General features: G+C 37.2%; 1 protein-coding gene across 1 annotated transcript in view; it reads right to left on the bottom strand.

Moving 5' to 3' along the window:
- Positions 1–7,081: 7,081 nt before the first annotated feature.
- The window catches only part of LOC145668574 (solute carrier family 23 member 2-like), a 57,071-nt gene continuing 52,453 nt past the window's right edge, over positions 7,082–11,699 (bottom strand). Inside the window, exon 14 of the mRNA XM_081736575.1 lies at positions 7,082–11,140. Within this exon, the coding sequence (XP_081592701.1) occupies positions 11,086–11,140 (55 nt within the window). The 3' untranslated portion in view covers positions 7,082–11,085. The remainder of the gene's footprint in view (positions 11,141–11,699) is intronic.

The following is an 11,699-nucleotide window of genomic DNA, read 5'->3' as shown; positions in this document are numbered from 1 at the left end:
TTCTTTTTGTGTGTTAGCATAGTGTGTTTGGTGAACTTATGTTTTATGTTTGTTGGTGTTCTTGTTTTTTGTTCTGTGTTCTTCTTTGGTGTGTGTGCGAAATATAGGTATCCATTGGTGCTTGTAATGATATTTATATGTTCTGAGAGAATTTGTTTCGATGCTTCGTGGATGGCTTTGAATAAGACAGGTTGTTTCTTGTGTTCGTTGATGGTTGTTAAAATGTACGAGATCCAGTTTAGGATCTCTTGTTTTGCTTGCTAAATTGCTTTCTCCATAAGCTGTGCTATTGGTTTGTTTGTATCTTCGTTCTTCTCTGTGATTGGTTGCTTGTTTCCAGCGTCTTCTACTTCTTCTTCCGTGCGCAGTGTGGCGGTTGTTTCGTGGTGATGAACAGGGCCGGATGGAGTTGGTGGCTGCTTTCTTGGTTTGGTTTTTATGATGTTTGGTAGGTTGTTAAGGATGTAGTGATAGGCTGCTATCGGTCTTTGAGGGCAGCTGCTGTGTCCGATGCGATGCCCCAGCTTCTTGCAGGTTGCACAGAAGTTGGGTCTAGGTAGTTGGTTGCAGTCTTCGGTGTGGCCGTTACCGCATTTAAAACACACGCTCTGGCTTCTGCAGAATGGCTTCGGATGATCATATTTGTAACATCTTCAGCAGGGTGGTGGTTTTGCTGAGATGCGAGATGTTTCTGTTTTGTGGGCGATGCCGAAGAGCGACGTGCCATTTCGTATGAGCTCTTTAATTTGTTCCGGGTTGTGGTAGAACACTGGCCAGTGGTAGAGAGCTCTCTTTTCCCTGGATTCTGGTTGTGTTGGTGAAGTCAATATTTTTATTGGTGAGTACCTCTTTAGTTGCGCTTGTGCTATAATGTACGTCTACACCCTTGATGACGCACGTAAATGTGGGAGAGTTTATACGCTGCTTTTTCGTATTCTTCTTTTGTGTGTGTGCTTCGTGTTGCTGTTTATTGTTGTTTCGTGGTTGTGTATGGTGTGAGTTCTTCTTTGTTTCGTTTTGTTCTGAATTCTTTATCGTTTGTGGTGGGGGTGGGCTAGGTGTCGTGGAGTTTCTGCTGCTATATTCTTCTTGCTGGGAGGTTTGGGAGGGGGTCCTGCTCGTCTTCTGTTTGGGAATCCACTTTTTGTGATGTGCTGGAGTCATCTTTCTGGGACCCTAGATCGGTTGTGTCTCCTGCCCACTAGTGCCAGAAGTCTTCATTTTCCTTCGATTTGGTCATTGCGTAGCGGCCGGCTGGGCCAAACTCCATGTCCCCCTTTTGTGCGATGAAGTAGTCTCCGAGTTCAACCTCAGGGAAAGTTAAAAATAGGTGTCTCTTATTGTGGGAGACCTGACTAGTAATGAGGGCCGCACGTCGTTTTATTAGTTTCTTGGTTAGTTTAGCGTTGATGACTGTATCATTTTCTGTGTATTCTTCGAAGACGTCTAATATCGCTATTTTACATCCCGTCTATTAGATTCTACGTTCTTCTGCATAAAAATCTGCTTTCTTCTGTCGTGAGTCTCTCTTCTTCTCTTCGGTTTCATCATTTTGTGTAGTGGGGTGGGCTGTGCGTGGTTTGATTGAGTACTAGTTGGTTAGGTGGTGAGCCTGAAAAGGACCGTATGTGTATGGAGTACAGATCAAAGGAATCGTATCGGAATCCCTAGCCAGCGACTGACGGCAAAGTCTGTACAATTCAGGTAGCCGGACACTACGAACATATTTCTACCTGCGGGTCGACCGGCGTGGGATCAGGCCCGATTCCTATTGATATGCATCCTGAGTGTGTGTATTGGTGGGGGCTTCCTCCTAATAATTTAGCTCTGGTTGGCAGAATTATCTAATAAGACTATCCTGCCGTATATTTCTCTTTCAGTGTGTGAACCTATCTCATAAGATTGTTCCGCACTTTTGAGTTAACACTTCTAAGTTTGGGGAGTGAAGCAAAAGCACGTCTTTCTACACCCGCTTTTCTTTCTTGAATGTCGAGTGATGTTGAGAATAGCAGGCTAGTATAGCGCTCATGATTCAAAAATCTATCCATGAAATGCAACGCTAAAGTAAAACTTACTGATTTTGTATTCGACAAATTTAAACACCTAAATTTTTTCTATTTTCAAGTATTAATTTATCTTAAAGTACTTAATTTAATTTGAGGTAAATTCTATATTTAAGCCTAGGCTTGGTGTAATTTCACTTCTTAAGGAGTTTAATTTACCAACCAACCTTCTCCGCGTGGTGTACATAATGATAGTGCTACATGTCTTTACTTTCTTCCTTCATTTATAGTTACTTTGCTGAATTGTTTCGTGCATTAAAACGTCACTCTGGACATTCTCTCAAGTGATAAACCACTTCGATAAAAATATTATTTACTGTTTGTCATGTTAGTTTTCTAAATGGGATGTTTTAATAGGTTAATGTATTATTCGGCTTTCTCATATTATACTTGTTAGGTATGGCAGATAACCTCTAGTATATTGACCTCTATACATTTGTTTGTCCATCTGTAAAGACGTGATGTTAAAGCAAATAATTATCTATTAGCTTATTCAAAAGTTAGAAGTTCTTGAAATTAACCATTTGTGTTGCCAACATACAGAGGAATCAAAAATTATTGTCTGTAATTGTAGTACGGGCTTGTTCAAACAAAATTTAATCCCAACCTTTCTGTGATCCTTTAGTCATTGTTATTTGAAATCAGTTTTTCTTCAGAGATGCAAAATAAATAAATAACGAAAAATAAAACCATTTTCAAACTAAAGTTTTATTATACGTATTGCAATACATAGAACGACTTATTTGACAAATAGAGATGATTAAAGTATTATAAATCAGTAAACTGAAACAGAATAACTTTTCCGGAGACACAAGATAAATGGACGCTCTGAAAGTTACCCGAGTATATGATTGGGTGTCTAACGACTTATTCGACAAATTAAACGCCAATTAAGGTTTTAAACCACATCTGTCATCTCTGTTTATGTGTTGTGTTTATATGCCACATCCCTTCTTAAGGAATGATAAGCTGTGTATTTATATTGCAGATCCTTCTCTTACCAGAGAAAAAGCTCTGTATTCTTTATTGATGAAAGGAAGTAAATAAAGAGAAATTCTCATTGGTCAACTGAGATCTTCGAAGCCCAACCACTACAATTTGCTATGTAAGATATCTTTGAGGTGATATGAGCTTTGAAAGTGAAGTGAGTTGCTAGGTTTTTTGAAGAAGGATATACATTGTATTTCAGCATCCAAAAATTAAAAAAAAAAATAGTTACTATTGTTTTTACGAGACTCAGACTAATACTTCACTACCGTGTGTTGTTAATTTAATCAAATTATTTGACATCCACTGAAAATAGGCATTGAACATGAAGTACTACGTTTACCAGGTTATAAGAAGTGGAAAGAGAAAATAAGACAGAATTAAACTATCATGGATGACTAGATTTGAAGGTCAAAAGGACGATTTGCTTCTTAAAGTGAATGTCCTTTAAACGAAAGTGCAAATAATGGCAAACGTTTGATCTGGTGACGAATAACCTTGCTGCTGATTACCCATCCATGCTCTTCTCGCGTTGGGAAACACTAGATTTTTTTTCTTTAGTGGTTTGTAGATGTTATATAACATATCGAATTCAGGATATTCATTAAATAACGATTTATGCAAACCTTCTAACAATCACAATTCAATGTAAAATATAAATTAAGCAATTATATGGAGTATGGGTATTACCTCTGGTTGAAACGGAAATTTTGCATTGCATTAACATATCCCCATACTTAATAAAATTCGAGTTATAAGCACAGCATCAATATTATATTAGCAACTAAAAAAACTGAAAATCGTATATTTTAATTCTTTTTATTTTTATATACGCGTATATCATAAGGGAGTGTCAATTTAGCACGAGATTCAAAGCAGTTTACGCAACAAGCTTTGATCCTTTGCAGTCCTTTGTCGAGTGGAAATCAACATTCAGTTTTGTTAATTCCAATCCGATATCGAGTCATGCTCAACATTTTTTTTATGCGGCAGCATGATCAGAGCGTGTAATTTGGAATCGGAAATATGTTTAGAACCTGTGAAAATCGGAACACCAAAATACTGTAATTTAGCGTATTAATTCAGACCTGTTCAGTCAAACTTGGAAAAACTAAAATAGACAGCAAAAGGTTAATTACTTAGTTTACGAACATAAAGTTCTAAACACAAATTATAATTAAAGTGAGCGTAACGAAGCTTCTACCATTTCACTCGATCAGCATTTGTTTATCCGCCTTTCTGTTCTACGATAATACTCGCAACTTATCCGATGGGAAGATCGGCGATATATCAGAGTTTGATATGAGCCAGATTGTGCCTCCCAGGCACTTGAGAACGACCATCTAGAAACAATCCGACTTATCGGGTGTTCGAGAGATGCCGTGGTTTGAGTCTTCCAAAGGTGGGAAAAGGACGGTGAAACTAACACCAAACCACAAGATTGAGATGTCCACATCTAATTAAAGATGTCGAAGGTCATAGAATGTCAAGGTTGTTAAACATTTCTTTAATCCTAGAAATCAATACATTTCTTCAATAAGTGTTTGACTTCTGAAAATACCTAGGTACCAGGTTCGCGAAATTTCTGGTCGCCAGGTCGTCATTGGCAAACCAAATATTTTAGTTTGACGATAGATATTTGACTCCTGTGTTCTTTGCCTTTGAATTGCACAGTATAAAATGGCGACCAAACTCTCTGATCTGCCTACTGGATTCAGATCTGAAATTCTGTGACCTGCTTTAGATTGCAATATTAATTAGAGTCTAGACTTCTTTTATTACGTAATCTAGAGTCTGAGTAGAAAATTTGTACTAAATCTTAATTTACTCCAAACAACTGTTTCGGAGATGCAATGAAGGGTAGCGAATAAGATCCAGGTCGCTTTTCCATTTAACAGACAAAAAGAAAATAAAAGTTTTCTTTCATAGAGGCCAAAATTTAGAGGAATATTAACAATAGAAATGCAACAACTGTTCCAAGGTAACCAATCGTAGCAATGTCCTAGAATATTTCACAGCTGGAGCGAAGGACAACTATCAATGAGGTGTTGCCAACAACAAACTTATCTAAAGCTATTATCTTGTCCGAATTATTTAAATGGGTCAATCTATTAACATCTTCGCGGGTGACGGTGACTATAACGAATTGTATACAGGGTGACTGAAAACTAGGTACACAGGCCGTACCGTACTGATCAGCTGATTGCATTTTATATAATTTCTTATTGTTACCCATCAGGTAGACTTAGCTTATTTATTATTTGTTCTTAATGTGTTTTTACTTACATCTTAAGCTTGGAAGAGCCGAAGCAACTAAACCCATAAACTAGAATATTATACTTGATCAATGCAGCTGTGTATACCTACTTTTGAGCCACCCTGTAGTTTAAAATTCATAACATTCACTAGCTTCTATGCAGCCTATACAGAATCAAAACATTGTTGGTTGCCTATGATAAAATTATATGTGGCTTTTCTTACTGCAAAAAGTTCATTAGCCTTCAGCTTTGCGTGACCATTTTTACTGTCTTTACCAGATTAGTTGTATGCTAAAATGATTAGTTGTATTATAAGTTCCACTTTTTTTTATCACAACACGGTGACTCAGTGGTAGACAGTTTATATCTGGTGCATGTAGTTCTTGGTTCGATCCCAGCTCGCGTCGTGTGGACTTCGTGGTGGACAAACACCGTACTTGTGGGTTTCTCCTTTAGCCTAGCTTGCATAACAGTGGGACGTAAAACTGAAACATTTCATTTCATGTCATTTATCATCAAGATTAATTGTTTTCTTAATTTCTGAAACTGAAAATCGTTTCCGGGTCTAAACAACACCTTTCTAGAAGTTTTAGTAGGAGGTTCGCATAGTTTTTTTTCGTATTTTCTTAATTTTAGGCCTGGAAAGGTGGATACGTCTTGAGTTGAGTTGACTTGAATTACGTTTAGCGTCCCTTTCAGCAGCGAGGCTATGTGAGACGTGGACCTACTGATTAACCAGGAATCCGAACCACATGAGCTCCCGCCGGAAATCGAACCCGCGTCTCTCGCGCCAAAGGCGCGTACGCTAACCGTTTAGCCATGGAGGAGCTCATGGATACGTCTTGAGTATTCAGTTCAACGTCTTATACCACCCTTAAATCATCACTTTGAAGCAGGATAAAAATTATGGTTAAGGTTGAAATATATGCGAATGAAATATATTTACATTGTACTCTTTATCCCCACCAGAATTTACATAAGAGAGCAATCCTTTATGAGCAATTGTGCATTATTAAACTTCAAAGTTGTCAATATTTCACTTTCCCTTGCCTGGCTTCTCTTTCTCCGCTACTCATTTTAATTAAGATAAATTTGCTCCAGTCTAACAGTATCGGCTTTTGATTTAACTCTGCTATTCCGGCTTAAGAAAGACATTTTTCGTTTTACTTTAAATTTGTTATTGATATAAGAGTAATTCGTAACAAATCTTACAACGACTCTTATGATTATGTATATCTCCTAAGGGTAAAGGAAATACGGTAGATGTAGCTACAACTACCAACAGTTCTGCATTATGCTTATTCGGATGTAACTAAGGAAAGATATTTTACGGGATTTTTATGATACTCATTGATCTGAACACTGACGCAAATCCCGGGGTGATGAGGGGGACCTGTCCACTCCAATCTTGAAACTGGGGGGACCGTACTCCCAATAATCCGATTTGGAATATGTTTTTTTTTTCGGAGAAATATGACGATCTGTTTCCGATTAAAACAAGAGAAACTGACATGAAATTGATGTTCCCCCAGAATAAGCCTCAGATCTGCTCGACTCCCAATGTTGATGACAAATCTGCTCCCCTGATCCCCTACAGCATTGCTTTGCAACTTCATAAATATTTTGAAATTTGCATATATATATATATATATATATATATATATATATATATATATATATATATATAAAGGAACGGTCTTACCCCCCCCCCCCAAAGTTGAAGACAGATTTGCGCCGCTGGATCTGAATATATAATAATTAGAGAAAATAACGTTATAATATTTGAAAGAATATTATATTTGAAGGAAATATACATTCTTTGCATAGCAAAATATAAATTTTATTTATATTTAATCTTGTTCAATTTATTCTGGACTTCTACGTTTATTGAAAAGGTTTTATTCTCACAACCGTATGTGAGAAGGTTTTCGTTTCGAAGGCCAATTTTCAAGGTTTTGGCTTATTTAATGGCCTCAATTGCTCAAAGGAAATTCATTTTTGTTCGATTTAATTCAATCTATGGATGGGAACATATTCCTTTTCAAAGACGAGAAGTAGTTCGATTTTATTGAACAAGACTCTACATTGTGATACATATATACAAAAATTACATACATGAAGGAACACAATATTTTAGCATAGACATATGTTACATATGTTTAATTTAAATACAGTTTTGTCTTCTGTTTGTAAAATACTTAGAAAGATCCTATTTATTTTAGGCTTCTTACGAGCGTGCACACAATTTAAAAATAAAATCAACTGCATAGCCTGAAATATAGGCAGGGAAATGTACTACGTATTCGAGTTCCTCCAGCATGCTCAGTCAATACAGTATATAACGGAATAGTTATGCACTCTACCTTATAGGCTCACTCTTCTCTTTAACTCAGCATTGATAGTTACAACCTAATAGTGCTATAGTCGTATCATAGTTCGAGCGTTCTCTCAGTCACAAGTTTTAAGAATTGCATTATTGACAAACTAACATAAGTTTACTTGAATACAGAAATAGGGGAAGGCAGGGCAGAACGGATAGCGGGGTGGAATGGGGTACCCCTCGTATTTCACCGCTATGGTACTACAACCTTGCGAAAGCAGCAGGAACGTGAATGTTGACTCCCTACCGTTGCGTGGAGTAAGCGCCGTCGGTGTTGGAGAAGGCATGTGGCATGTGCGAATCGTTTTATTGTTGTTGCTCTGGTTTTCGACGCCTGTTGCAACATCAAGAGAAACGAGGTTCAATATAAGTCAAATAAGAATGCACAAAATGCTGAAGTCATAATTATAATTTCAGTGTGTCATAGTTGTATGTTTTAGTATGTAATCTTTAACACGCAGTTACAGATTACACTATATAAAGCACCAACTACTGATATCACATTTCAAGCAACAGAAGAAACCCAGAACAGCGAGGAAAGTCTGCGAACTGTTCCAGGAAGTTGATCCCTTGCAGCACCGAAACTAAGACCTTCGATGTCATCAACAGAACCCCATCTCCCAGATATGACCATTGTTTCAGGAAATAGACCTCTTGACAAACCGATTCCAGAACCTTCGACGCCAACTACCGGAACAGACATTCCGGACGTGACAACATTTTTACACGTGTGCCGAAGAATATTTTACCTTTCCTCAGAGTTAAGACTGGTGGCAGGAGGCTGACCAGAAGACGAGGGAAAACAGCAATATTGACATCATCGCCGTATAAAGCAGCTTTGGAATCAAGAGCCAAGGAAAAGGAAGCAAAAGGTGGAAGAAGGAAAAGGAAGCAGCAGGGCAAGGAGAAGCTGGCGAATAAAACAAATCACATACTTGAGTATGCAGGAGAGCTAACAGGAGCAACAACGAGGAAGAAATTGAGCACTAGTTCATTAGAGGACGCTGTATGCCTTTATTATGCTTGCAATCAACGAGGCATAGACTGCGTGTATGCTGTGCAAACTGTGGTCACAAATTTGTGTCCAGGTGTAGATAGTGACGACGAAGAAGACCTTTACGTTTGTAAGTACTGTCAGCCGTAATTCACTGTACCGCATTGTGCCCCGTGTGTTCACGTGCATACGAAAAACATTACTTTCGATAAACACGTGTGGGTCCTTAGGTTTGGACACGTAATAACCAACTACTAGTTCTTTTTGTACCTAAAAGTTCAAATAGTATATTAACTTCATTTTCAGTACTTTCTTGTCATTTTAATACCCTTACGAAGCCATTTATGTTAAGTACCTCGTTCCGTCCCGCCTTCCCCTAACTGGTTGGACCAGATAAGCAGCAAGCCCACAACATTAAGCAAGAGTTTATATTTTCATCTTTACTTTCACAGGTTCAAACTCCTCTTTACTTAACTTTGAAAGCTTTATTATAAAACAATTAATACTTTATTGCGTGTCAGGACAAATATAAATATTTATTACTCAGTCACCTAACTAACGTAGAATCTGCCTACGCTAGTTCTTTTATAACTAATACCAAAAGCAATAATATTTCTATCACTAATAATTATAATACAGTAATATAACTGCATAATATTATAAGTCACATAACCGGTTTCTGTTTTAAATTACATCACTGATAATACCCATGAACTATCAATATTAACACTGCAAACCTCTTTACTTAAGTACAAATTTGAGCAAAACACTTTTCTAACCCTCCACTTCTATAAACATATAATGGTCCTGTCAAGTTTTCACGGAAATAGACATGAAAAACTTGAAACATATTTTGGCATTTCATATGTACATTACTCGATTTTAAATTAATTCTGCTTACGTTGAAAAGCTACATACATAAAGTGGCCCAAAAGTAGGTATACAGACCTGCATTGATCAAGTATGACATTTTAATTTATTAAGAAAATTCATTTATTTGCTTTGATCTTTTCCGAGTTTAAGGCATAAGTCAAAAGGAATTAAGAACAAATAATGAAGAAACTAAGTCAATACCTGTGTGGATTTCAATAACTAAATTATATAAAATCCCATTAGCTGGTCAGTACAGGACTGTATACCTACTTCTGTGCTACCCTGTATATTCGCTTTTAATAGCCCCGGTGATGAATGTAGTTTTCGAAACGTAAACAGAGTTGATTTAAAATTAAGCACTATTGCATTTTTTTCCTTCAAAAACATCTCATTATTCACCAAAGAAAGCAGGTACCGGTATAGAGGTCGTTCAAAAAGAACATTAGATTAAATTTGTGAAGCGTTATAACGTCCTTAGTATACAATTTTTGATTGCTTTTTCCTACAATACAGACAAACTGAAGCTATGAAAATCGACTGGCCACACTACTCCACTGACCTCAACTCCTGTGACAACTACGATTTAGGGTAACCTTACGGAAAATATCTATTTAAAACTATTGAACAGTGTATCTGGTTTAGAGACAAAAATTGAAAAAATGAAATCTTTGAGTTTTACGTCCCACGGTTATGCCGGTGATGCTAAAGGAGACGGTGATAATGAGTAATGAATGAAATGGTGGAATGAAGAAAGTGGGAGGAAACGGGAGAACCCCGAGAAAACCCACGCACACGGTGTTTGTCCACCACAAAGTTCACTTGGTGGGGGCTGGGATCGAACCCGGGACCCCAAGCACCAGAGGTGAACGCTCTACCACTGAGCCACCGCGGCCCTGAGACAAAAATTGAGTTGAAATAGTGATACAGTCCGGAGATACTCAAGTTCGCATTGGGTGGCTAATTTTGTGCATCATCTTAATCATATAATTGTTATCTATGTGAAATTTTATATAAATATATAACATCATACATTGTACATTCCGTACCGTACTAAGCAATGTCCTTTTCGGATGACCTCAGCTTGTGTATTGTTGGTGAACTACGACAATTTCGGTCGGGATTGGTAACATGCTCCCGTAATACATTTCTCTTGGAGGAGAGTTAGTGTGGTGAGTTACGACTTACACGGTGAGCAAAGGTCTTGCATGATGGTCTATGCACTCTCCAGCTTCATCGAATTCAAGAGCCGATTGTGATTCGGGACCCATTTTAATATTAGATCCTTTCCTTTATAACCTTGCTGTTGTCTAATGACATAAAAAAACTTAAACTATGACAATGTCGTTTTGTTAAATTAACATAGCAACCTGTCTCTGTACAACTTCTTAACAACCTGTAGTTTTCGTATACTCTTACTTATATATACTCGTTACCATTTATAATAACTCTGATGACTAAACCATTTGACCTCCGAAAGAGTGCTGGACGCTTGTCGATGGCTTAACATTTGCTGAGTGATGCGTTTTCTTCTCAAACCCAGGGTTTAAATGTTGGCAAGAACGGAATGTAGGAGCACCACTTATACCTGAAATCACAATTACGTATGCAATGAGTTTTTCTAAGTACATACTGCAACAATCGTACAAATATAGGATGAACTTAAGATATAGGACTATTACGCAGTAGGGAAGATCGTACGGGGGAGGGGGTTAAATTGAAGAGAAGGAAAGTGATGCCGAGTTGTAACGAACACAGAATTAGTAACTTTGCAAATAGAGTCGTCAGTTAAATAATGTGCCAATAGAAGTTTTTTGCAGAGAAATATGTTCGACTTTTGGTGTGTAAGGTGCAAAGCAAGTGCATACATTTTCCCAAACATTCGGTGTAAATTCATAGGAAAATTGTAGTGTCAAATAATGAAAAAATGACTCAAACCTTTTATTAATGTATGTAAGTTTTTTTTATAGAAGATAAGATTAGGTCTGAATTAAGTTTACATTTCATGATCTACTTAATAAACTTGCTGCGGTCTAATGTCTATATGCTGTAATTTCTATGCTTCTTCAGTTATTAGGTCTAAAAATTTCACATAAAATTTAAAATTTTTAAGAACTCTTTTGATGAATTCTTAAGTTACAGCGTTG

Source organism: Thermobia domestica, chromosome 13 (assembly GCF_964235325.1).
Source record: "Thermobia domestica chromosome 13, izTheDome1.hap1.1, whole genome shotgun sequence".
Lineage (NCBI taxonomy): Eukaryota > Metazoa > Arthropoda > Insecta > Zygentoma > Lepismatidae > Thermobia > Thermobia domestica.
Note: the sequence above shows the minus strand (reverse complement) of the source record. Positions and strands in the feature narration are given on the sequence as shown.